Source organism: Spermophilus citellus (genome assembly GCF_964194105.1).
Source record: "Spermophilus citellus genome assembly, chromosome: 5".
Lineage (NCBI taxonomy): Eukaryota > Metazoa > Chordata > Mammalia > Rodentia > Sciuridae > Spermophilus > Spermophilus citellus.
This window is the reverse complement of record NC_138186.1, coordinates 42,294,036-42,317,447: the sequence shown is the minus strand read 5'-3', so window position 1 is coordinate 42,317,447 and position 23,412 is coordinate 42,294,036. Positions and strand designations below refer to the sequence as shown.

General features: G+C 36.3%; 1 protein-coding gene and 1 pseudogene across 2 annotated transcripts; both read right to left on the bottom strand.

Moving 5' to 3' along the window:
- Nucleotides 1-6,042: 6,042 nt before the first annotated feature.
- Nucleotides 6,043-6,969, bottom strand: LOC308649859 (olfactory receptor 12D2-like; the record flags this gene model as incomplete). Its single annotated transcript, XM_081295706.1, has 1 exon — nt 6,043-6,969. The coding sequence occupies one exon, from the start codon at nt 6,967-6,969 to the stop codon at nt 6,043-6,045; it is 927 nt and encodes a 308-aa protein (XP_081151832.1).
- A 12,391-nt stretch (nt 6,970-19,360) lies between these two features.
- Nucleotides 19,361-21,044, bottom strand: LOC308650373 (popy Class I histocompatibility antigen, A-1 alpha chain-like; annotated as a pseudogene). The gene is made up of 3 exons: nt 20,983-21,044; nt 20,119-20,347; nt 19,361-19,548 (listed from the first exon to the last, which is right to left on the bottom strand). The product of its transcript is annotated as a popy Class I histocompatibility antigen, A-1 alpha chain-like (transcript).
- Between the last annotated feature and the right edge of the window lie 2,368 nt (nt 21,045-23,412).

Below are 23,412 nucleotides of genomic sequence, written 5' to 3'. Positions count from 1 at the left end.
TCTGTATGCTAGTATCACTGCATTAACCAAATCTAAGAAATTTGATTTGGAAAGGAAGAAGTAAAATTGTCTGCATATGACATGATTGTATATCTCAAAAACTCTTAAGACTCAAAAATGAAAACAATAAAACCTCCTATGATTCATGAAAAAAAATTCACTAATGTTGAAGGATACAAATTGATTTGTAAAAATTATTTCCATTTTTATACAGTAATAGCAAACTATTGGAAAAAAATTTAAAGCAGTCTTATTTACAATAGCAAAAAATAATAAAATATTGAGAGATAAGTATATCTAAGAAGGTTAAAGCCTGTATACTGAAAACTATAAAACATTGATGAAACATGTTGAAGACACAATTGATAGGACAAATCATACTTAGAAATTAGAAGAATTAATATTAGTAAAATTTTATACTACCCCAAATAATGTACATATTAATTGAAATTACTGTCAAAATCCCAGTAGCATATTTTTTTTTCAGATACATAGAAGTTTATTTTAGAAAGTAGATGCAAATTCAAGGGGGAATGGGAGTGATCTCAAGACAGAGCCACTTTTGCAGGTAAAGCAAGGAAAACCCATTCAAGGGATTATGAAGGCTATTTCCAGAGGCAGAGACAGCAACATGTTGGAGTGGAGTATTAATATCCATGAAGGGATAGTTGCTAAAGGCTGGCGTAGAGGTGGAGCCACAGCAGAGTCACACAATTTCTCTTCAGTTTGCCCTGCACTTGTGCACTGATCTCATAGTCTCTCTGCAAAGAAAAGCTGCTGTCTATGGAAAGAGCCAGGCTAAAACCCCCCACATATCATGCAACTGGCAGGGCCAAAGGGGTGGGGCTCCCCAAGCCTTTTGGAGAGAACATTTTGCCACTATGTGCTCTAATGCTGTATTTGGAGTTTGTGGACCAGGTTGACCAGCTGGAATTTCATCTTGCATTGGTTTCACCCCTTCTTTCTATGTCCCTTTCCTCCATTTTGGAATTGGAATGTTTATTATGTGCCACTGTATATTTTGATTTTTACAGAGTTTGCTTTGAGTCTCAGATGAGAGTTTATATTTGGACTTTTGGATAAAACTGAAACTAATAAGACTATGGAGGCCCATAGAGATGGACTAATTACATTTTGCATTGTGAGATGGGCATGAGTTTCCAGGGGCCAGGGGAAGAATCCTAGAGTTTGGATGTGAACTGTCCCCCCAAAAGTTTCTGCTAATGAAAGAATGTTCACAGATGAAATTATTATATTTTGGAGAGCTGCAACCTAGTCAATCCATCCTAGTTTGAATAGACTGATTGGATGGTAAATGTAGGCAGGTGGGGTATGACTGGAGGAGGTGTCACTTGGGATGTACCCTGGAAGGTACATCTTCCCTGTGGCCCCGCTCTTTTCTGCTACCTGGTTGCCAAGTCCTGAGTACTTTTCTTTACCATGGCCTTCTGCCATGATGATCTACTTCACCTTGGGCTCAGAGTTGGTCTATCATGCTCTGAACCTCTGAAACTGTGAGCCAAAATAAACTTCCTTTTCTAAGTTGTTTTTGTTGCATGTTTTTGCCAGAATGACCACACAAAAGCTGAATAAAACAATTGTACACAAGATCGGTGTTCATATTGACATATTTGTAAATGCATATAACATAGTTTTCTCCATTTCAATCCCCAGTACTATCCCTTGCCTTCCTCCTTCCCTTCCCCTGATCTCTGTTCTCTACTCTATTGATCTTCCTATTTATTTATTTTTAATTGATGCATTATACTTATATATGAAATTGGAATTCACTGTGGTATATTCATACACATACCTAGTATAATCTGATCAACTTCATTTCCCAGTTTCTTTGATCCTTTTTAAATTGGGAAATAGAGACTTTTCTCTCCCTGTAAAACTTGGTTTACCTGTGACTGCTTTGGCCAATAGAATATGACAAATAGAACATTATGTAAATGTTGGTTCTTGGCTTTGAACCAAGTTTTGTCTTTGAGACAACCAGTAGCTTTTGCCTTGAGCTACTGGTTCCCATTAGGAAAGTCTGCCCTTACTTCTCCATTGAATAACCTCATAATAATGACATGGAACAGGATAGAGAGAAATAGACTTTGTCAGCTCCTAGCTTTTCTATTCTTAGATGTTTAAGTCATCCCAACAAAGGCTCCAGACATTATTGAGCAAAAATCAACCCTTCCCTGCAGATCCCTTTTCAATTTCGACCCACCAGAATCATGTCACTTATTTACATAATTGACTAAGACACTAAATTTGGGGGTATTAGGCAGCAATAGCTAAACAGAACATCAAGGGCTTTCTCTATAGTTATTAAAACCAAAGAAATGCAAGTCTAAGTCAGTTCAGGCTATATGGTGCATTCTCCACATATACATTCTATCTTCAGCAAAACAGTAATTGAAGGACTGAAGAAGGTTGAGTTAGTTAGGAGATAGAGAAAGCATAAGAGAGAAGTCAGAAACAAATTGAGTTTGCCAAAGTGAAAGTAGAAATTTTGAATAGTCAGTATACCAGCTCAAAATAGCTTGCATAATCTTAACCTTATGTAACTTAAATAATTGTAAATATTGTTACCCACATCCTTTCAGAGCCAGCAGCCTCTTCTAAGTATTTAGAGATGGAGAGAAATATATGTCTTGTCTATTTGTTTTAGGAATACCTAGAAGCTATAACTTCATTGCTTTCATTTAGTATAAATTTGATGCCATATAAGGTAAATAAATTTTTGATGAATTCTTCATATTTCTTTTATATTACACTGCACTGCAGTCTATCAAATATAGAAATAGAGAAACAAAATGCAAAAATAGGAATACTTTTTTCTTTAAAAGAGAAAGAGAGAGAGACACACACACAGAGAGAGAGAGAGAGAGAGAGAGAGAGAGAGAGAGAGAAAGATTTTATTATTTATTTTAATTTTTTGGCGGACACAACATCTTTGTTTGTATGTGGTGCTGAGGATCAAACCAGGCTGCACGCATGAAAGGTGAGCACGCTACCTACTGCTTGAGCCACATCCCCAGCCCATAAATGGGAATACTTTTGAATACCTTTCTTTTCCATGAACAAGGGAATGAAAGGAAAATAACACACCAATGAGATTAAAAACAGATTCTTGAGATTCTTTTTGACTTGGTTCCGTTTTAAATATTTCATGGTAATTTTTGACAGTTTGGCTATTTTACTTCTTAAATATCTCTGAAGATAACAGGTGCCAGAACTCTTTAGGTAAACCACTGATCATTTTACTTATGTTAAGCAGTTACTACAATATCATTTGCTTTACTTAATTTCCTTACTGGACCAAAAAAATTAATTTTCATTTGAATTGTGAAATGTGAAAATAAAATCATCAATTCATTTAGTTAAAATTTTTTCCTCCTTTCTTTAACTTAATTTTGTTTATTATGACGGAGATGAAACATTTCAGTTGTGTTTCTCTAGCTCATTCTCTCTTGAGCATGTCCTTAATGTGAGGTTCTTCTTTTTCTGCCACATGGTACCTTTGGGTGTCCTGTCTTTATTTACAAGAAATCTCTTGGACAGGGGATTGGTAAATCTAACACTTGTGCAGTATTTGTGCATTAAAATAATAAAGAACATAATCGGCTAATTTTTCACATGAATACACTTTGTGTGGAAGTGGAATGTTCTAAGAGTTTGCTTTGCAGTGGGGAGAAACATTTTGTATTGTGTGTATGTCACTAAGAATTGTCTTAATCTCAGCTTCTCCTTTCTCTCAGTTACTCTCTTTCTTGGTTTCAAATAGCCTGAAAATCCCCATAGCAATAATAAAATTATGCAGATTTCTATGGTTCAGAAGAATCTTTAGAACACTATTTGTTGCATCTCCAGCTGCAAAAGTAGAATATTTTATGAAAATGCATGTATAAGGTAAGCCATTGACACTGTTTATATTCAGTTCAGTGTGAAATATAAAGTCTTTTTATTGCAGGTGGGAGTGCAAGTTGTTATAACCTCTGGGGAGAGTACGATGTTAATGAAATCAGAATTATAACACCTGTATCTCTTTATCTAACATTCCCATGCCCAAGAATTTATCCTAAAAAGACTTTCATATATGTAATAAACTTTTATATATATCCTACAAATAGATTTTATACACATGCCATGTAAAGTTTTATGTGTTGGAGCAAGACTTGAATTAGCATAGATATGCAATGTGAGGGGACCAACCTAATAAGTATGACACATCTGGAAGTAGCATGTAGTAGGCAGGTTAAAACAGAAAAGGGAAATTTTAAGTACTGATAGGGAAAGATCTCTAAGATACACCTAATTTGGTACACTGATTTATTCACATAACAATATATTTTTGTTCCATTCTTTCTATAAGTAAATATTTGTATTTGTTGGTGTATGCATAAAGGCTCTCTGCAAGGACAGAAAAGCAGACACTAATGTTGGTTGCCCATGAGGGTTACCTGTTGGGGGGGCAGGGGCAGGGAGGGGATTCTTATTGTGCAGAGCAGTGACTTGAATCATGGTCTTACTGACTCATGGCTGTGTTAGCACTGGGAACTTGCTGTGTAAAGGTGCAGATCAAGATGGCTCAGTTGCTATGGTGATGCCTGCCCATGTAAACTGTGCAAAGGCACAGATTTATATAACTCTGGACTTTGAGCTCAGGCACCAGCTCCTGGGAATAGAGAATTCTGAACATACCCAGATAACCCTCATGTTTCACCAGTCCTGTGTTCTTCAGATTGCCTGTTTTGCTGAAATTTTCTCAAAAATAACCTTTTGATGAAACCTGTATAATAAATGTGCTGAGCTAGCTCTGAGTCAGTCAAATACTAGTGGAGTTTGACTGCCCAGCTTTTTCTCTATGTGCTTTTCCTCTGTTTGTCTTTTATTAACCCCATCACCTCTTGTCTGGTCTTCTCTGAATTAATGCCTGCAGCTGAAAGCAGAGATGACAGGGCCATGCACATTACCTTTTTATACATTTTGAATTTTGAATCATTATCTATTAAAAGGACAAAACCAAAAAATAATCAGGACATACCTGTTAAAAATTTTCATAACTCACATATGAATTGATATTTGTTTCCAATGACATAAACATAGCTTTAAATTAAACTTCTAAAAACATAAAAGTGTAATAATTTTATTGATAAGTCTAAAATGTGTTAGCCTAGAAGGATCACACAGATAAACAGACCAAAATATTATTCATGTATACCAAATGTATGTAGTATACACACATTTCTATACCTGGTTATGTATAAGAACACATTATAATATATTGTAAATAAATATTATTGTTATAGTTAAAGCTTCATCCCAGGGTTTCATAAACTGACTTCCAGACCACTCATGTATAATAGAATCAAGCCTTTATTGAAGCACACTGGTGGCGGCTGACCAGAACATAAAGCTGTTCCCCTGATCAGCCCTGAACAATTACAAGGGCACTCCTTATAAGCCTGAAAACCACAAAAGGGATGTTCGGGGGGTCTAGCCAATGCAAGCAAGCCAGGTTACAGAAGTGGGACAGTGCAGTGAAGCAGAGGGAAGCCTAACCAATCACAGTTATCCCAGTCACCGAAACAGAGCCCCATTACCCTAGTTACAGAAACAATGCCCCATTAGGTAGTTCCATGTTCTTAAAGGTTTCTATAGCAAAAGGAAAAAAAAAAAAAAAACATCTTGCTCCAGTCATGACTCTTCTACTTGGCATGGTTGTTTTACAGGATGAAGTCATAAAACAAAATGGAGTCACATTTGCTCCTACTATCACATTATCATATGATATTCTTAAAAACAAATTCAACATTAGGGTTTCATGGTTAGTGTTCCATATATAAATGTTTACCTTCTGTTACCTAGGAATATATAGTTTAACACAACTAGAGCACATTATTCCATTTAGAATTTTTCTGCTATCCAATTTCCTTTGTTGTACATATTCTAAACAATTTGAGAAGCAGTATACTTATATATCTCAACTTTCTCTTTGTCTGGAAATTTATGCCTCAGAAGAGTTCTCTAAATCCCTTCAGGTCAGGGTCTCTTTCTGATCACCCTAAACAAGGCATCCTTCACGTCCTTGTTCCTCAAAGTATAGATCAGTGGATTAAGAACAGGAGTGACCACACTGTACATGATGGCAATGATGCGATCCTGGTCCCTAGAGCTCCCTGAGGTAGGGCGAATGTAGGTGAAGATAACAGGAGCAAAGAAAAGAATAACCACCATGAAGTGGGAGGCACAGGTGGACAGTGCTTTGTGAAGTGTGCTGCAGGACTGGGTCTTGAGGAAGAGGTAGGTGATAATGTAGAAATAGGAGAGAAGGGTCAGAAAGAAGGGGCCAACAGCGATGGTCCCCGTGACAGTATTGAGCAGCCTCTGGTTGAGCTCAGTGTTCCCACAGGCCAACTCCAACAATGGCTTAACGTCACAGAAGAAGTGATGGATGTGGTTGGGACCACAGAAGTTCAAGCGAGATGTCATTATGGAGTGCAGCAAGGCATAGAAAAATCCAGTGACCCAAATGGTGATAGCCATCTGGCTGCAGAGCTGGGGATTCATGATGACAGTGTAATGAAGTGGTTTGCAGATAGCTACAAAGCGGTCAAATGCCATCACTGCCAGCAACATGGCCTCTGTGCTACCCAGGAAGTGGAAGAAATGAAGTTGGCTTATGCATCCCATGAAAGATATTGCTTTGTGTGTAGAGAGGAAGTTCTCCAGCATCTTTGGCAATGTCACTGTGGAGTAGCAGATATCTAGACATGACAGGTTTCCCAGGAAGAAATACATAGGTGAGTGGAGTCTAGGATCAGAGATGACAATCATCAGGATAGCTCCATTCCCAGCCACATTCACAAGGTAGATTGTGAGGAAAACAGCAAAAAGAAAAGGCTGTTGGTCTTGTATGTCTGTTAATCCCAGGAGAAGAAATTCAATGACTGAAGTCTGATTCAACATCACTTAAAAGAAAAGAAGAAGTAATTCTGAAACATTATTCCTAATGAGGATCATTCTTTCTAACTGATGATTTTCTTGCTAAGACAAAAAATTTTGAGGGAGATTGTGGTAGTTTTGCATGAAACCCTGCCTCAGTTCTTGTGTAGTATTTAAATGTTTAGGCTACATGTGTTGTGGATCAGTCATTTTTTAAAATTGGATTTGTCATTAATATTTTTCTTTTTCTTAGGGATTTAGAGCAGGTTTTCAGTCTACCGTCTTCTCTAGCTGTGAACATCTACATTCCAAAACAACTTCCTTTTCATCTCCTAAGTCAGCTGCATGAGGTGGTAATTTCTTCTACCACCTTCTGTGATCGCCTTACTGAGAAGCAACCTGAAGAATTTTACTTAAGAAAAATAGCCAGGGATGGAATTATTGCATCATAAAGTTCTTAAATAAATGAACAATCCTTAAAACAGGGGCAATAATTTTTCTGTAGTAAAATGGGGCTAGGGCTGTTCTCTCATCTCTTTCTAATTGACATTCTTGGAAAAGTCACAGAGCCCTATTTGAGTAGGAAATGAGATCACACTAATCATTATTAGTATAGGTATATTTGAAATTTTATCACTGCTATATCCAATTATGGGCTTAGTTTCTTGTATAATTTGAGCCTTGTATTTTCTCAAGTAGGATCTGAAATCACTTTTTTTATGAAAAATGTTTTTCTCTTGTCTAGTTGCCCTGAGACTCTTTTTTAAGATGCCCAAATCCCTGGATCAACTTTCTTCCTCCTATGAGTTAAAGTTTCCCCCTTACATTACGTAATGCTATCTTCTTAAGTATCTATTCCTTTAATCCTTTAAAATCCTGTCTTCTCTTTGACACATTTTAAGTCTCATTTTACTTTGCCTGAAATAAATTCAGTCCTCAGGAATATATTATCAAAGAATATTCTACCTCAAGTGGAAATCACCTCCTTGACTTTTGGTTCCTTTAATGCATCACCAGCAGTTATATTGTTTTTCATGACACCAGAAGTCTGTCTCTTTGTATCAGCTCTCTGCAAAGTTGTCACAAATTTCCAGGTCTCCTCAATTGCAAAAGTGTTTTCTGTCTGTTCTTTCTTTCCATTAAATAAAATTCTTGTCTTCTATTAAAGAAATGCATTAATTTTCATTTTTTTTTTTTGCAGAATTGAAATAGCATTTACTTTGTGAATGCTGAGACTTTTGAGGAATTGTAATTATTAATTATGAGATTTGGTATTTGACTACATTGTTCACTGAGAAAACTCTTGATTTTTTTATCCTATAATGTTTGTAATGTACCTGGTGTTATCTCATTTATCTACACTGAGAAAAGCAGACAAAATTCCAAGTAGCTCTTGGTTCCTCCTTTAACAGGTACAGTTAGTTAACTTGATAATTAGGAAGGGAGGAGAAAGGACATATGGGGAACTTGTAGATGGAGGAGAAAGTGAGAGAACAAAAAGAACTACAAGGAAATCTGAAAAGAGATGCAGACATTAGGGTGTTTTCTAAAAAAGGACAATCGGTTGAGGTTTGAACAGTCACAGAGGAAAGAAGAAGCTGAGTAAAAAAGTGAATGAACTAGGGACTCCTTCCTGGGAACCTCTGGGACTTTTGGCTTTATTTTGGAGAAGATTTTGGGAAATTAACACCTATTATACCTCCAGGAAGAGCTGTCTTCCAATAATTCAGAATAACTTTCTTAATAGCCATTCACAGGGTGTATAGTTCAAAAAGTTTATCACCCTTTCAAATAAACAAGTGATCTGCCAAACATAAATCTTGCTTCTCTGACCCAATAAAATTGCATCAAAAATCTGTTTGATGACAGAAAAAGATAAAACAAACAAGAAGACAAACAACAAATTATTTTTTCCTAACTTCTAAACAATATTAGATCTCACACTCCTCTGTATGACATAGTTTCTTTCCCTACAATTTCAGTATTTAGAGATTACAGGTTTGCCTTGAGGAATATCTAAAAAACCAGGCATGTTAAATTGATAATGAGTTATATCATTAAAGATGTGGGAAGTAAAGTGCTTTCAAAATCTATATGATGAGGAATCATGATAATATATGAAACCAGCTTTAAATCCTGAACAATTAGCTATAATGCCAACAAGCAGACAGATCACTCATTAGAAAATATGAGATAGAAATATCAGATAGAAAATATGGGCAACTTTTCAGCCTTCTCCTATTTCTTTCTCTTACCTGATGGAGTGTTCAGAATCACTGAACAGATACGAAAACTTTTCAAGTTTATAGCCTAGTGATTAAACATGACAGAAAAATATTCAAAGTGATATTTTATTATGAGAATTTAGAATAAACTCTTTGTATTACAAAACCTCTTCTTTGCTTTCTGAAAATCTGCTGGCCTTTTAATGAGTCATGGCTCACTAGATAAAAATCCTGAGAGATAGTGTGTCCCCTGGTGCAGAGAAGGATTCTTGTACGAATAAACAGGTACCTTTCCACATTTGAAATGATGAGGGAGTAGTGTTATGATATTCCTCTGTGGAGTTCTATTGTTTTGTAGGTCTTCCTATTTTCTTTTCTTACTGCATTTGATTCTTAATTTCAGAGTCATGGTCAGTACAAGTGTCAATAGCCTAATGCATTTGCTTACTCAAATTTCCTTTCATTTCCTAAGATAAAGGTGTAGACTTATTTTCTTGGGCACTCCCTTAGAACATACATTGGAATTTAAAGTAGAAAGACAATTTGTAAAGAAAATTAATCAGTGAGTCACATATCCTATTAATCAATAGAGAAAGATGGCTATATTTAATATTCTACTCACTTATTACTATTACTTTAAGGAGTAAAGGGAAGTAGTAGTGCTTTTGTTTCTTCTGACTCTTCACTGTTGGTAATAACCCTAGATTATTTTCTCTAATTTTGGCATCCAAAAGTTTACATTTTTCTCTGCTTAGAGAATACTCTTGGTTTTCCTAATGTGTATCTTCATTTCTTTTTGTATCTTTTAGTAAAAGTTTCTGTCTGATTAATCCAAGGGTTAACTATGTGGATCTGTCATCTATAGAAGGATCCTAATAGCAGTAATAAATGTGTAATGTACTTTGTCCATATTTTTCCTGGGTTTTTATTTTTGTTGCTCTGGTAGGAGTTCATTCTATATGAATCACATTAATGAGTCCTTGTTGTTTTATATGCTGCAAATATAATGCAAATAAATAACCTCCCCTGCAGGCTCCTTAAGTGTAAGTTATTTTTCTGAATTCCTAACATGTTCATTTAATTCTCAGACAAGGCTGAATGAAAGAAGTACTAAAACCGTTACCATTTACCAGAAGCAAATCAAGGCTCAAAGGATTCAAGTAAACTTCAATTTTTTGGTGATAAATTACAAACTAAAACTGAGGATATTTAATTCTAGAAATCACTGAAATATAGTCTTAATTCTTTAGAAACATCACCCATATCAATTTGTACTTTTTTTTGTCTTTCACTGAATTCCACACATTTATCAGATGTAGAGTTTAATATTTGTCATTTACAACTGTAGGTATTTAGAGGTCACTTTATACATGCTGTAAGCAAAGAATTGGCATTACTTTGTCTCTGTGAAGACAGACAGACTAGCTTTTCCTTCTTCAAAGATGAGTGATATCATCTTTATAATATTCAAGGATCCCAAATGCATGCTGTATTTCTCCACTTGTTATTTTTTTCATTAAACAAGCTGAGTTCTAATTAATATGACTTTATTGTGTGTCTTACTATCTTAAAGGTCAAATCTTTACTCTTTTTTTTTTTTTTTGTAAAAATGCCTTGAAGAGTTAAGACAGCTCTTCTCCCAAGCGATTTCGATATTATAGAAAACTTTGTTTATAGAAGAAAGATCTGAGCCCAGAACAGAGCAGAAGGTGAGAATTGAGGCTAGTGGATAAAGCCAAGGTTTCTGAATATGATAGTATAGTGAACAGGATCTAATAGACAAAACCCTACCTACAAAGGGAGGAAGTTTCAGTGTTTCTATTTTGGAACCTAAACTCTCAGTTAAAAAAAAAATATTTTTTGATTCAGTGCAACTGAATCAGTTCAGTTGAGTGTATTTATACTCCTAGAAACCCCCAAGATAAGGGGTTTCTTTGAATTTACTTAATATTAATGTTACACCAAGATAAGGTGTAACACAAACACTGATGCCAGGCTATTTATATATCCTTGGGATAACTTGCCTAAATTAAATATTTATGAATATTTAAATTATTTATTTCTAGGATATCATGAAGAATATTTAACCTCTAGTATAAATATTTATTTAATATATATCATTTGCATCTCAAACTCAAAAATAAATATGGTACAGTTTTATAAAACTGCTTTCTGATTTAAGTAATTTTAGGCATTAGTCATTCATGAAGGTGCTCTGATAATTTTCAAATAATTTTTTGACTTTATAAAATTTCCCATGTGCTCATTTGCTTCTTATGACTACTTATAAATAAATTCTGCTCTATTTGATCCATAACTTGACATAGGAAAGAACGGCAAATTACCAACAACTTTCTTATTAAGCTGATAGTCATTAAATGACTTATAATAAATAATTTCTGTTAATAAAATTCTGTTAATTTCTGTTAATAATTTATACTTTCAGAGCTTAAACTTTTACCAGCTTCTTCTGAACTGAAATTCATTATTTAGTAATTATTATAGAGAGAAAATTTGAAATGCTTGTTGTAATTAGTCAACCTAACTTCTGTTAAAGTTTGTTCATCTTCAATCTTTAAACCTTTATAAACATCATTTGGACAAATTTTAATATTAAATAAATTCAAAGAACACAAATGAATTTATCTTCATCAGAAAATATTATCAGTAGAATAAGAAAGTCAACCACAAAACAGGGGAATATTTTTTCCATCTACTGTCTGAGGATTTATATTTAGATTCAGATCATATCAATTTGATTAATAGGCATATTACTCTAAAGAAAAAATGGGTAAAATACTTCATCATATAATGTATAAAAGAGAATATACAAGTAGTTAATAAATGTAGTAAAGTAATTCTTTATTGTAAGGGAAATTACACTTAATATTATTATGTGATCTGACTATACACTATAGTGCTAAAAAAAAGGGGGACCATACCAAATGTTGGTTTTGGTGTCAAACAATGGGAACCCTTGTTCTTTGTTAGTATAGAAACCAGTGATAGTATGCCATAAAACTGACAGAGACATCTTTATCATCCAATAATTTCCTTCAAAGGGGTAGAGAGATGAGGAAGAGAAAGAGGCAGGAGAGAAACATTCTAGCAATGAGGTGAACATCATTGTCAAGTTTTAAGCCAAGGAATAACACAACCTAACTTGTATTTATAGTATGGCTGTGGGGAAAAACCACACTGAGAATAAAATAAAGGAACATTATCCCAATGTTTCCTTCTTATTCATTATATAAGTTGTAATTATCTGTTTATTTTTTCTTGTCTACTGACTTGTTAACTAATAGAGTATAATATACAGAAGTGCAAGATGTGTTGATAACCTTCATCTTAACCTCCTATTCCCAGTGGTCTTGCTTATGGTCACTCTTCAACTTTTAGCATCCCCTACTCCTTCCAAATATGAGATAAAATGTCTCCAGCAGGCCAACCTGATGTGATGGGGTGGTTCAAAGGAGTTGGCTGTATCAATAACTATGAAAACAATGAAGAAACCACACAAACATGAGAATAGCTTTTTCTCAATTGCAGAGGTCAGGGATAGCTCTGTGGCTTCAAAGATCAACTCCCACGCTAGAAAAAGGGCAAGGTGAGCAAGACAGACAAACGAGAAAGTGAGCACACCACAAAACTCCTCTATTTATTGGGGAAAGGACATGCAATAAAAAGTTCCACCCAAATTCTGCAAGGATTTGGGTTGGGAAGGGTGGATCTTGCTTTGTGATGTCTAGTGGTCAGTAGATTGATTGACATCTTGGCAAGTCACCTCCATCTCAGGTGCCATGTGGGAAAGAAAAGGCACACGTGGGTTGCACAGCCCAAAGAGTGTGTATCCTCAGACCAATCCCCTCATACTCTCAAATGCGCATAGCTCACACACACAGCCCATGGATGGCTCATGACAAGAAAACATACTTTTCTCTCTGAGCCTGGCTTATTTTGCTCAAGATTATGGTCTTTATTTCCCATCCATTGTTTTGAAAATGACATAATTTCCTTTTTCTTTATAGCTGAATAAAATTCCATGTGTACATATACCACAATTTTTTTATCCATTCATCTGGTGATGGGTACATAGGCTAGTTCCATACTTGGCTATTGTGAATTGTGCTGCAATAAGCATGGATATCTATATATCTCTAAAATATGTTTTCATTATTTTAGATAAACATTAAGTAGTGATAGAGCTGGATTGAATGGGGGTTCTACATTTAGCATTTTGAGGAAACTCCATAATGATATCCATAATGAATGTTATTAGGGATTTTCATTCCCACCAACAGTCCCTCCCCACTCCCACATCCTCATCATCATTTATTATTATTTATATTCTTGATGATTGCCATTCTAATTGGATTGAGATAGAATTTCAGTGTAGTTTTCACTTGCTTTTTATTGATTGATAAAAACGTTGATAATTTTTTCATGCATTTATTGGCCATTTGTACATTTTTTTTTGGTACCAGGGATTGAACTCAGGGGTGCTTAACTACATCTCCAGTCACTTTATGTATTAGAGAAATAGAAATAGAAAAGGAAATTGTGTCATTTGCTACTAAATAGATGGAAATGAACCATCATGCTAAATGAAATAAGCCAAACTCATGAATTCAAGGGTTGAAGGTTTTCTCTCAAATTTGTAAGCTAGAGTAAAAAAAATGAAAAGAAGGAATGATGATCAGATATCATAAAGATATTGGGAATATCAGTACTGTAAAAGAAGGATATTGAGAGAGACAGAAAGAGAGAGCTGAGGGATGGAATGAAGGAGGAAATATGAAATAAATTTTTAAGAAATTATGTGTATATATAAATATACAGAAGGAATTCTACTTTTATGCATAAATGGAAAGAACCAACCAAGAATTAATAAATACATAAGCAAAAGGAAGAGCAGTAGAGTAGAGGAAGGGGAACTGTTGGTGGGGCTGTGGGGATAGGTAGGAGGGACAGGAAAGGGGGGAGCATGAACTGAAATTGAATTTCATGCATGTACAATTCTGTCAGGATACACTCAACTACTACTTATAACTGTATATATATATATATATATATATATATATATATATATAGAGAGAGAGAGAGAGAGGGGGAGCGCATTACAGTTTAAGTAGTAGTTGAGTTCATATTTATATCCTGTTTTCATAGTATCCCAGAGGTTCTTGTGTGTGTCATATCATTATGCTCATTTGATAATATGAAAGTTTAAATTTCTACCCTGATTTTTTCTGTCACCCATTCATCATTCAAATGTGTATTGTTCAATCACCATATATTTCTATAGTTTGTATAAAGATTTTTGGTGCTGGTTTCTAATTTCATTCCATTATGATCTGATGAGATGCAAGAAATTATGTCATTTTCTTTGTATTTGCCAAGAGTTGCCTTGTGCCTTAAAGTATAGTCTATGTTGAAGAATGTTCCATGAGCCACTGAGAAGAAAAAGTATATTCAGGTGTTACTGGATGAAATATTCTACAAGTGTCTGTTATGTCCATTTGATTTTTAATATTTTTCAGGTCCTAAGAGTCTTTACTGAGTTTATATCTGAATGACCTAATTGTGAGACAAATATGTTGAATTTACCCAGTATTATCATGTTGGGGTCTGTGTGACACTTTAAAATGTGTCTCTCTTTTGTAATTGGGTGCAAAAATATTTGGGGGATAAATATTTACTATTATTATATCTTGTTCGATTGTCCCCTTTACCAATATGAAATTAACTCCTTTGTCTCTTCTGATTAATTTTGTCTTAAATTCTGCTTTGTCAGTATGAGAGTAGCTACTCTTGAATGTTTTTGAGCTACATTTACATGATGTATCAATTTTCACCCTTTTACTTTTAGCCTGCATTTGTCTTTGCCCGTAAGGTGAGTCTCTTGAAAACAATATATAGTTGGATCTTGTTCTTTAATCCATTCTGCCAGTCTATGCTTTTAATTAGAGAGTTGAAACCAGTTATATGCAGTGTTTGTACAGAGAGATGTTTATTGATTTCTCCCAGTTTGATTTATTTTTAATCTTGAATTTGATCCTGTTTTCCCTTAGGTTAGATACTCTTACCATGAGATTTATGCATTTGTGAGCTCTGGGATTTGGTTTTGATGTCTTCTGTGGGGAGTATTTCTTTAAGTAAGTTCTGTAATGCCTGCTTAATAGTCATGAATTCTTTTAGTTTCTGCTTACCTTGGGTGGTTTTTATTTTTATTTTGTTTTCATGGATACCTTTTCTGGATATAGCAATATTGGTTGACAGTGATTTTTTTTTTACTTGGAACACATCATTCCAAGCCCTCCTGGCTTTTAGAGTTTATACTGAAAAATTAGAGGTATTTCTGATTGGTTTGCCTCTAAATGTGACCTGATATTTTTATTTTTAGGCTTTTAAAATTTTATCCTTGTTCTGGATGCTAGGCATTTTAATCATGTGCCATGGAGAGGCTCTTTATTGATTTTATTTATTTGGGATTCTGAATGCATTCTCAAGGTTTGATAATTTTTCTGTTATTTCCCTAAAGAGGCTATCAATTCCATTAGCCTGTATTTCACATTCATTTTAATTTCAATGATTCTTTGGTCTCTTAATATTGTCCCCAAATTCTTGTATGTTCTGAACATAGTTAATCATTTTCTTTTCTTTAATATTGTCTGAGTGTTTAAATCTAGCCACTTTATGTTCCAGCTCTTGGATTCATCTTCAGCATGGTCTTGTGTATTAGACTTTCAAAGAAACATCTTATTTGCCTTATCATGTCTTTCATTTACAAGATTTCTATTTGGTTCTTTTTCAATATCTCTATATCTTTATTGAAATCCTCATTCATATCTTGTACTGACTTACTTAATTTATTCCGTTGTTTTTCTGCATTTTCTTGGAATTAATTGATTATTTTGATAATCATTTTTTGAATTATTTATCTGGTATTTTATTCACTTCAATGTCTTTGGAGTCAGTTGCTTGTGAATTATGAAGTTTAGGAGACATTGTGTTACCTTTCTTTTTATATTTCTTGTATTCCTGTGTTGGGTTTATGCATCAATTGGGATGAATTTCTCTCTTGCTCTTATGTCTCTAAAGTCTAAAATATCAAAAAACATAACCTCCAATGATTAAAATCCCAAATGCTGAAAGCTTATTTCCCACTGGAAATTCCTATGGGAGAAAAAAACTACTTATATTAGAGAGGTAGAAAGCTAAATTCTGGGGAATGCATTGGTCAAGCAATACAAGCTACAACAAAAACTTGCTAAGAGTGTGTCATTTGTCTGCATTGGCATCTCTTCAGCTGATGAAATTACAGAAGCTTTTAATGAATTAAAGATGCATTTGTCTGAAGAAGCCAGAGAAGTTACTGATAATTATGTTCACAGTAGGATAAGAAGATATTTATGTAATGGTGTTCATTCACCAGTATTGCTTCTGCTCAGTTTGTGGTCTGTTTGAGTGGATACAGATGGGTTTCCACACACCCCAAACAACACCGAAGTGTGGCACAGCAGATTGCAAAGATTAATAGGGAATTCTTATATCAGTGTATATCAAATCTCAGAAGAATTTAAAAGCAGTATTTCCACATAGAAAATGAGTGTGAACATATTCTCAAGAAAAGCCATGGCCTAAAAGAAAAAAAAAAGAGAGACACTATTCATTATGATATGAGACTTCAGAATATAGTTAATGATCATGAAAGTACACCAGCTTCTGAACTATGTCCATTAGTTATCTGTATTCTATCCCTGTAATATAATTTTTTTCATATTTCAAGTTCTTCTTAGTTTTCCCCCACTATTTAAAACTATCAGCATTATTTAAAAACTTTTCCTGTTTTGTATTTCATCTTCACAACATCTAATAATTGAGGTATAAACTGTATAAGGCCTTCAGAGTCTCAATATTTTTTTTTAGAGAGAGAGAGAGAGAGAGAGAGAGATTTAATATTTATTTTTTTAGTTTTTTTCGGTGAACATAACATCTTTTTTTGTATGTGATGCTGAGGATCAAACCTGGGCCGCACGCATGCCAGGCAAGCATGCTTCTGCTTGAGCCACATCCCCAGCCCTCAATATTTTTTATGATTTTTGCAAATGTGACTCTGTGAAAGTACCTTGTCAAGGCATTAATCTCTAGGATATATAAAGAACTCAAAACACTTAACACCATAAAACCAAATAATGCAATCAATAAATGGGCTAAGGAACTGAATAGACACTTCATAGAAGAATACTATTGATCAACAAGTATATTTATCAACAAGAATATATGAAAAAGTGTTCAACATCTCTAGCAACTAGAGAAATGCAAATCAAAACTATTCTAGGATTTCATCTCACTCCTTTCAGAATGGCAATCATCAAGAATTCAGGCAATAATACATGTTGGTGAGAATATGGGGAAAAAGGTACACTCATACATTGCTGGTGGGACTGCAAATTGGTGCAACCACTATGGAAAGCAGTATGAAGTTTCCTCAGAAAACTGGGAATGAAACCACGATTTGACCCAGCTATCTCACTCCTTGGCTTATACCCAATGGACTTAAAATCATACTATAGTGACACAGCCATATCAATGTTTATAGAAGCTCAATTCACAATGGCTGGAGTATGGAACTAACCTAGGTATTGTTCAATAGATGAATGGATAAAGAAAATGTGGTATATATACTAAGTGGAATGTGGCATACTCAGTGGATAAATGTAGTATATATAGTCAACTTTAAATAAGAGTGAAATGGCATTTGCCAGTAAATGGACAGAGTTGGAGAATATCATGCTAAGTGAAATAAGCCAATCCCACAAAGCCAAAAGCTGGATGTTTCTCTAATATGCTGATGCTAATTCACAGTAATGCAGGAGGGCACTAGTGAAGAATACCATTACCTTATATAGGTAGAGGAAGTGATGGGAGGGTAGGGGAGGGGAGAGAAGGGGATTTGGAGATAGTAAAGACAGAAGAATGAAACAGACATTATTACTGTGTGTGTGTGTATACACACACACACACACACACACACACACACACATATATATATATATATATATATATATATATATATATATATCTGCCTGACCAATATGATTCTGCAACATGTACACTCATAAAAATGAGAAATTATATCCAATCTATGTATATCAAAGTGCATAAATGCATTCTACTGTCATGTGTAACTAATTAAAACAAAAAAATAGAAAAACAAAAAAAGAAAGTACATTATCTGAATGTCAACTGTGTGTAAGCACTGTAACATGTATGTAAAAACACTGAAACTTTCTCAATAAAAGAAGAAATGTCTTTTTTTGTACATTTATATTTGTGAAAGACAAAAATTTCTCAAAGTTTTGACTTTTTTATAATTGCATATTTGATGGTGATTTATTGTGCGTGCTGATTCATTTTGTCAAAAGATTTAGGTTGTCCAATACAGTATTTCAGATTATTGCAGGTATAAACCTGGGGATGCACAGTTACTAATCATAGTGATAGGTGTTTATACATTTTGCTTGTTGACCTATTTAGGAATATGGTTTATATGTTCATAGTTATTATACCTGTGCAACGGTCATTAGTATAGTTGCACATGTATCCATTTAACAATATATATATGTTATTGCCTATTTTATGGAATAAAGTAGCTTCTGACCTGTTCTGTCATGTTTCTAAAAAAATCCCTTTTAAAAATGCAAATAACTGTATTTTAATGAATTAAAAAAAAGATTTCCCCAAAATTTTAGTTTTGATCTTTTGGATATTTAAATGTTTAGAATTATAGCTTTCAAGTTTATGGTTTTTCTGGGTCAACACTTCTTAGTTAAAGAGTCAAGAAAAGCTACCTGGGGATTGGGAAAGAAAACTCTGACCTCACCCTTACTCTACCTGAGTTCTAACTCACATCATAATAGCAGCAATAGCTTCAAGGAGAATCAGGCCAGCAACCATTACCACAAAGGGGATAGAGATCTGGGGAGCCCTCTCTGGGAAAGGAAGAGAGGATGAGTGACCCTGGCTTTCAATTTTCAGCCATGACCCTGCCGAGGGTCTCCAGAATGGCTCCTGCTTTCCTGACCACAGGCCTTGTGCCCTCATCCCCTCCTTACACCATCTCAGGGTGAGTGGTTCAGGAAACCCTTCATGATGCACAAGGCACATGTGTAACTCTGCTTCTCTCCCGGCTACCACAGCTGCCCATTTATGGAAGTTTCTATCCCCTGAATCCCTGGTCTCCACAAGCTCCATTTCCTGGGTCTGGTCCTCCCTATCCCATGCCAAGTCAGGGTGATCTCTGATCCCAGAGCTGGGCACTTCAGGGTGACCTCATGGTCAGAGATCAGGTGATGGGTGACATATGTCAATGGGGAATCTGCTGAGAAGATTCAGTTAATTGGGACATTTTGCATTACTTCCCATCGTCCACTGAAAAAAGGACAGGACAATAGGTGTGGGGTGGGAGCACAAAACCCATACACTAACCAATACTCATGGATCTTGGGAAATATTCCTATTTTTTGTTATGTTCTAGATTCAGGGTGAGACAGTCCATAGGAAGAGGCTCCAAGCCTCTGAGAAAGATTCTGACCTGAATGGAGGCTGAAAGCTAAGGAAATGAATTCCAAAGTCATTGGGTTGGGATAAAGAACAAATCTAGAAAGTCACTGAGGGATGCCTAAGATTGCTGCCAGAGTCAAAGGAAACTGATCACTTATTTTAAGGATCATCTTCCCTCCAGCCCTAGGACCCTTTAGTTGTAATTAAGAGAAGGATAGTTCTTAGAGTCATTCTCTGGCACAGCTTCTGGAAACCAAGTTGCACTCATACTCTTTTGGATCAGAGGGAGGACGGTATTCTCATGTGGATTCCATTATTCTCCCTCCTTATTGGCGCATGGGGGAAAGTACAGGAGATCTGGAAGTTGCATTGTAGCCAATGGTACCTGCGCACTGCAGCGTCCCCTTCCTGTTCTCCAGGTACTTGAGGAGTGTCTTTATGCACTCCCCTTCCAGGTAGACCCTGTTTGCCTCCGCCACACCCTCAGCCTCCCACTTGCGCTAGGTGATCTGAGCTGCAGTGTCAGCCGAGGTCCAAGAGCCCAGGTCTTCTTCAGGGCAATATAATCCGCGCCATTGTAGGCACAAACCAGAACCCACGGAGGCGGTGCTAATCTGGTCCCACCTCCAAGCAGTACATCCTTTGGATGGTGTGAAACCCTGGTCTTGTCCCATGATTAGTTTCCCCCACCTACTCCCGCTCTCACTTCAGCCAACTGGTGATCCTTTCAGATCTTTTCCTTCCTGAAACAGAAAAGGAAACCTGAGCCCCACGCTTTTCTTAGGTTAAAAATGAGCAGGAAAGAAGAAGTGGGTCACATTAGATTGGGTAGAGAGAAGTGATGGGAGGGGAGGGCCGAGGAAGGGGAGAATGGAAGGACAGCAGAATAAAATAGACATTATTATTGCTGTGGGTATACATGTGACTGCATGACCAATGTAATTCTGCAACCTGTACACTCAGAAAAATGAGAAATTATATCCCATCTGATTCAAATGTATGATATATCAAGATCATGGTACTGTCATGTGTAATTAATTAAAACAAAAAAATTTAAAAAATGAGCAGGTCTCCCACTATCACTGTCAATCTTTGACCTGGAGATTCGGGAGGCTCTGGCACCCACATTGAAGAGGAAGGGTTGTTACCTGCAACTGGCTGGGGTCACTCACCGTCCTCGCTGTGGTTGTAGAAGCAGAGTACAATTTGCAGGTTGTATTGGTAAATCTGCTCCAGCTCTTTGGCTTACCGCGTCTCCCGGTCCCAGTACTTCAGCCCTTCCTGTTTCATGCACTGCGTCTTCAGCTCCATCTATCCACTTGCGGAAAACTCATCCCCATCTTGAGTTTCAGGCAGAGGGAACTGACCCAGGGTGTCGTGTATGTAGCCCATTTTGACAGTGTAAGGCTTCCTGCGGATGGGTCGGGAACTGGGGCGGGGAGTGGCTGAGACCAGGAGAGGTACCTTGGGTCCCAGGTTGAGAAAGCCTGGAGTGGAGTGGCCTGGCTCTAGGGCTTGTGGGACGGAAAGGGCGGGGCGAGAAAAGGGAGTGGGTGAGGGAAGGGGGCACGACTCGGGAGGTGGGGACTCGGGGAGGGGTCTGGGTCAGCTGTGAAGGAGACAAGGCTTCTCAGGGTCCTGTGTCCCAGCCGAGGCCATTTTCCTATTGATCTCGCGCTCACCCGCCCAGGACTTGGTCAGGGTCAGGGCTCCCAACAGCTGCTGAGAAGCGCTCCGGGCGCCTGGCCCTGACCCTTCATGTTTCAGTAGGGTGAGTCCGGTTCAGTCCCTTTGGATTTCCTAACCAGGAACTGCAGTGAGGCCGATTGGCTTCTCTAGGACCCCTACACCGAGTAGAAGTACTGGGTCCCTGTCTTGAGGAAGGAGGAAACTGACCCAGGTTGGGACAGGGAGAAGTGGAACCCTGGGAAATCCCCAAGGGTATTCCTCAATGCGAGGTTTCTTTACACAATATCCCTGTCCTGCAACCCTGAGAGCCAGGTCCAGGACCTGAAATTTTTGTCTAGCCTAAGCTCTCTCCTCTTTCCAAGAGCGCTCTTTGGGCACAGAATCTTTCAGAGTCCTGCCTCAGGTGCTAAGTCAGCAGTTCTCAAACATTTTGATTTCAGAATCTCTGTATGTTCTTAGGAATTAAATAGGCTCCCCAAGGTAATTTTGTTTATGTGTATTACAGTTATCAATATTTATCACATCATAAATTAAACCGTTTTAAAATAATCTACCTAACCAATTAAATATAACTTATTGGTTGTTAAGAGAAAAATATTATTTCAGAGAAATAACTATTTTCCAAAATAAAGCAGTAAAGTGAGAAGGCTGCAACTTCTTTACACTTCACATTTTTGTAAGTGAAAGAACCACTGGGCAAGGCTGGATGTCGGAAAAATACCCATTTATTGAGGAACAGCTTTGCACATTTGTAGAGCCTGCATGGTTCAGCAGAGAAGGGTATTGGCACAGGGAGCTTTCTGATTGGTGGGTAAGGATCATCAGGGTCAGCCAGGCTCACCATTGGGCTGCTCTTCCTGTGCTGTCTCCCTGTCTCAGGCATGGGGAAGTTAGTACAGAAGAGAAGGTGGTCTCTGCCATCTTTGGAGCTGGGGCAACTCCCAACAGTAAGTCCTTTTTCTTGTCTGTTTTATTAAAAGACCTATGGATTTTTGTATCTATTTCTGCATTTAACCTGTAATTTTGATTGAAATATATAAAAAAATAGCTTCACACTGGTATGTAAGAGGAACTACTTTTAAAAATGTTTTTGGATAATTGTGGGTATTCATCTTTGACACTACACTAAAATGACACGTAAGCTTCTTAAAGGTTATTTGCAACTGTCACCGAACTTTTGATATTCTGTTGAATTAAAATTCATAGATGTGTCTTGCACATCTGTCAGCCAAATATACAAGTCAAAATAATCATAGTTTCTCTGTCATTCATTCTTTTTTTTCTTTTTCTTTTTTTTTTATTGGTTGTTCAAAACATTACAAAGCTCTTGACATATGATATTTCATACATTAGAATCAAGTTGGTTATGAACTCCCAATTTTACCCCAAATACAGATTGCAGAATCACATTGGTTACACATCCACATTTTTACATAATGCCCTATTAGTAACTGTTGTATTCTGCTACCTTTCCTATCCTCTACTATCCCCCATCCTCTCCCCTCCCATCTTATTATGTAGCACTAAAAAATGACAAAATCATGGAATTTGCAGGGAAATGGATGGCACTAGAGCAGATTATGCTTGGTGAAGCTAGCCAATCCCTAAAAAACAAATACCAAATGTCTTCTTTGATATAATGATAGCAACTAAGAACAGAGCAGGGAGGAAGAGCAGGAAGAAAAGATTAACATTAAACAGATACATGAGGTGGGAGGGAAAGGGAGAGAAAAGGGAAATTGCATGGTAATGGAGGGAGACCCTCATTGTTAAACAAAATTACATATAAGAGGTTGTGAGGGGAATGGGAAAATAAACAAGGAGAGAAATAAATTCTGTCATTCATTCTTTAAAGTAAAACTGATATTTCACAAAATAAATTGATACCGTTTACAAAATTTTTCATTGACGTAAACATCCCAGCTTGGAATGTAGAAGTTTTCTGTGTATTTTCCATTTAATTATATAAGATATTTTAAAAAATGTGAAC